Source organism: Castanea sativa, chromosome 9 (assembly GCF_040712315.1).
Source record: "Castanea sativa cultivar Marrone di Chiusa Pesio chromosome 9, ASM4071231v1".
In the NCBI taxonomy this organism is placed as follows: Eukaryota; Viridiplantae; Streptophyta; class Magnoliopsida; order Fagales; family Fagaceae; genus Castanea; species Castanea sativa.
The window spans coordinates 1,131,397-1,135,148 of NC_134021.1; the positions used below are offsets into that span (position 1 = coordinate 1,131,397).

Below are 3,752 nucleotides of genomic sequence, written 5' to 3' on the forward strand. Positions count from 1 at the left end.
TACTGAAAATGTAGATTAGTTCAAAATACTGAGGGTGTTCGAGAGAAGAGTTTGAGTTATGTTGTTAGAGAGTTTTTGATATATGTGTGAGTGAAAAAAGTGGTTGAGTTATGTTGTTTGAGCGTTTTTGATCTATGTGTGAGTGAAAAAAGTGTGTAATGTTATTTAAAACTTTTGGTAGGTTTCACCTTTCGGCTTGCAACTGATGATGCAGAAGCAAAAAAACATCTCATCTGTTAATCATGACTATAAAAATAAAACACAAACAGAATAGTTTAAGCAGAACAAGTGTCTAAATGTAAACACTTAATTTAAAAATATAAGAAAGGCCTGGCAATAAAATAGTTCCAGGCATCAATGCCACAATAATCAGCAACCGAATGTAACGGAAGCATGGGACATATAAGATGGCCTTGAACAAAATTACTGATAACTTCAAAGCCCCAATAGATAGTCAAAAATAAGATTAAAAAAAAAAACTGCTTGAAATTAAAAATAACCGCCTTTGATACTACAGGGAATGCAGCTCAGAAATTTAGTCGACTTCCTCAATCTTGGGGCCAGCACCACTTCCTCCAGCAGGTACATCATCATCAGCTCCAGGCATTTCACCACCAGCACCCTGGTACATCTTGGCGATGATTGGGTTGCAGATGCTCTCCAACTCCTTCATCTTGTCTTCAAACTCATCGGCCTCTGCAAGCTGGTTGCTGTCCAACCATTGGATTGCCTGCTCAATGGCATCCTCGATCTTCTTCTTATCAGCTGGTGGAAGCTTGGCACCAATCTTCTCATCCTTGACTGTGTTCCTCATGTTGTATGCGTAATTCTCCAAAGCATTCTTGGTCTCGACCTTCTTTTTGTGCTCTTCATCCTCAGACTTGTATTTCTCTGCCTCTTGAACCATCTTCTCGATTTCATCCTTTGAGAGTCTACCCTTGTCATTGGTAATGGTGATCTTGTTCTTTTGACCGGTTGTCTTGTCCTCGGCAGACACATTCAAGATACCGTTAGCATCAATGTCAAAGCACACTGTGATCTGAGGAACACCCCTGGGAGCAGGAGGGATTCCTGAAAGCTCAAATTTACCAAGCAAGTTGTTGTCCCTGGTCCTCGTTCTCTCACCCTCATAGACCTGGATCAACACACCAGGCTGGTTATCGGAATAGGTAGAGAACACCTGTTCCTTCTTTGTGGGGATGGTAGTGTTCCTGGGAATCAACACAGTCATGACACCACCAGCAGTTTCCAAACCAAGGGAGAGAGGGGTAACATCCAAGAGCAGCAGATCCTGCACCTTCTCATTGCCCTCACCACTCAAAATAGCTGCCTGGACTGCAGCACCATAAGCAACGGCCTCATCAGGGTTGATGCTCTTGCAGAGCTCCTTCCCGTTAAAGAAGTCTTGTAAAAGCTGTTGAACCTTGGGAATTCTAGTTGAACCACCGACAAGGACAGCATCATGGATTGTGCTCTTGTCCATCTTGGCATCTCTCAAACACTTCTCAACAGGTTCCATACACTTCCTGAAGAGATCCATGTTAAGCTCCTCAAATCTGGCACGAGTAATGGTGGAGTAGAAATCAATTCCTTCATACAAAGAATCAATTTCAATGGTAGTCTGGGCAGTAGATGAAAGAGTTCTCTTTGCCCTTTCACATGATGTCCTCAATCTCCTAAGAGCTCTTGGGTTGCCACTGATGTCCTTCTTATTCTTCCTCTTAAACTCCTGGACAAAATGGTTGACCATTCTGTTATCAAAATCTTCACCACCAAGATGGGTGTCACCAGCAGTGGCTTTCACCTCAAATATACCCTCTTCAATAGTAAGAAGAGACACATCAAAGGTACCACCACCAAGATCAAAAATCAAAACATTCTTCTCGCCGACACTTGTTGCCTTCTTATCAAGACCATAAGCAATAGCCGCAGCAGTGGGCTCGTTAATAATACGCATGACATTAAGACCAGCAATGACACCGGCATCCTTGGTAGCCTGACGCTGAGAGTCATTGAAGTATGCTGGAACTGTGACCACTGCATTCTTGATTTGGAAACCTAGGTATGCCTCAGCAATCTCGCGCATCTTCATTAGAACCATAGATGAGATTTCTTCAGCAGCAAACTGCTTCTCCTCACCCTTGTAGTTGACACAAATCATGGGCTTCTCGCCAGGTCCATTAAAGACCTTGAACGGCCACAATTTAATATCACTCTGAACTGAGGCATCACTATATCTCCGTCCAATCAACCTCTTGGCATCTGCAAAGGATAGGTACAATATAAGAACAAAACATTGAATATAACAAACAAACAAACAAACAGAAAAGAACAAAACATTGATTCTAACAAACAAACAAACAGAAAAAGACCCAAATTTCACATATATTTAGTCATCCAACATGACTCGCCAATAATAACAGGTATCAAGAAGCTTATTATTTTCAAAATTTCAGATTATTTCAACTAAATTTAGATTCCATAAAATTGATTATAATACAACTCTCCAATCATTTAAGCTTACAAACTAATGTATCACTGATCAGCAATTTGTAATAGCTTTAGTATTTTCTTTTTAAAACCATTACATCTTAATAAAACTAACATTAACCTTCGATTCAATAACAGTATTAACACAGGACAAAAACCATGATTTCTCTTGAATCTAAGACTACCTATTTGAATTAACAACTATTTACAGCCTCTCAACTACTTTATTTACTTAAGCAACTACTTTAACCATAAGTAAATACGTGTTTCATTAACATTAAATCTAACTCCAAAGATGAACATCAAAACTACCATACCAAACTTGCAAATAGCATATAAACTCAGATCTAAAACAAGAACAGTAGATCGGAGAGCTCAAAACAGAGCTAGACAGATCCAAAGGCTTCAGCTATAATCAACAAAGATATACATATTCACATAAAACAAAAAGTCAAGCCAAGTCAAAAAAAGTTGCTATTTTCAGATCTATGAAGCAGTGAACTCAGAGATCTTACCGAAGACGGTGTTGGTAGGGTTCATGGCGACCTGGTTCTTAGCCGCATCACCGATCAAACGCTCCGTATCGGTAAAAGCGACGTAAGACGGCGTCGTTCTGTTACCCTGGTCGTTAGCTATGATCTCAACACGGTCGTGTTGCCATACTCCGACGCAGGAGTACGTGGTTCCGAGATCGATTCCGATCGCCGGTCCTTCTCCTTTTCCGGCCATTATGATCTTACTATTGGTTGTGTCGACGAAGAAAGAATTGAACGAAAAATAGAAAGAGAATGCTAAAGATACAGTACAGTAGAAAAGAGCTAGGTTTTGAAAGTAAGAAAAAGCGACGAGGAGCTCTTGGTTATATAGTGTTAGGGTTAAGAATTCGAGAATGTTCTATCGCGCTTTAGTATTGGAGCCGTCCGATATTCGGGTGGGAATCAACGGTTTCAGATTTGTCTAGATGAGGTGCCTTCCTTTGACCCCTGTGTGTGCTTTCGCGTCAATTCCTTCTCCCCCTCTTCATACGGTTTCCACTTTCTAGTTCCTTCCAATCACCGACCAATATTAAATCATTACCATTTTTTTGAAATTTTGTACTCTTTGGGTAATAAGTAACGTACATAAATTATTACAGTTGTAAATTGTCTGATTTACCCTCTAGAGATTAGAGTTCAAATCTCATCTACTCCATCTAACTTCTTTTTTTCTTTTTCTTTTTTTCTTTTTTTGACTTTGTTAGAAATTCTCTTGTTTCTTTTTTT

General features: G+C 39.9%; 1 protein-coding gene across 1 annotated transcript; it reads right to left on the reverse strand.

Annotated features, from left to right (window-relative positions):
- Window positions 1-274: 274 nt before the first annotated feature.
- On the reverse strand, window positions 275-3,499 carry LOC142610100 (heat shock 70 kDa protein 1). The gene is made up of 2 exons (XM_075781816.1): window positions 3,006-3,499; window positions 275-2,262 (listed from the first exon to the last, which is right to left on the reverse strand). The coding sequence occupies exons 1-2, from the start codon at window positions 3,217-3,219 to the stop codon at window positions 536-538; spliced, it is 1,941 nt and encodes a 646-aa protein (XP_075637931.1). The 5' UTR covers window positions 3,220-3,499; the 3' UTR covers window positions 275-535.
- Window positions 3,500-3,752: the final 253 nt, after the last annotated feature.

Coding starts and splice junctions, on each gene's coding strand:
- LOC142610100 (XM_075781816.1), bottom strand. CDS start 3,219: ATGGCCGGAAAAGGAGAAGGACCGGCGATCGGAATCGATCTCGGAACC. Junction 2,263..3,005: donor CCCTACCAACACCGTCTTCG/GTAAGATCTCTG, acceptor TATCCTTTGCAG/ATGCCAAGAGGTTGATTGGA.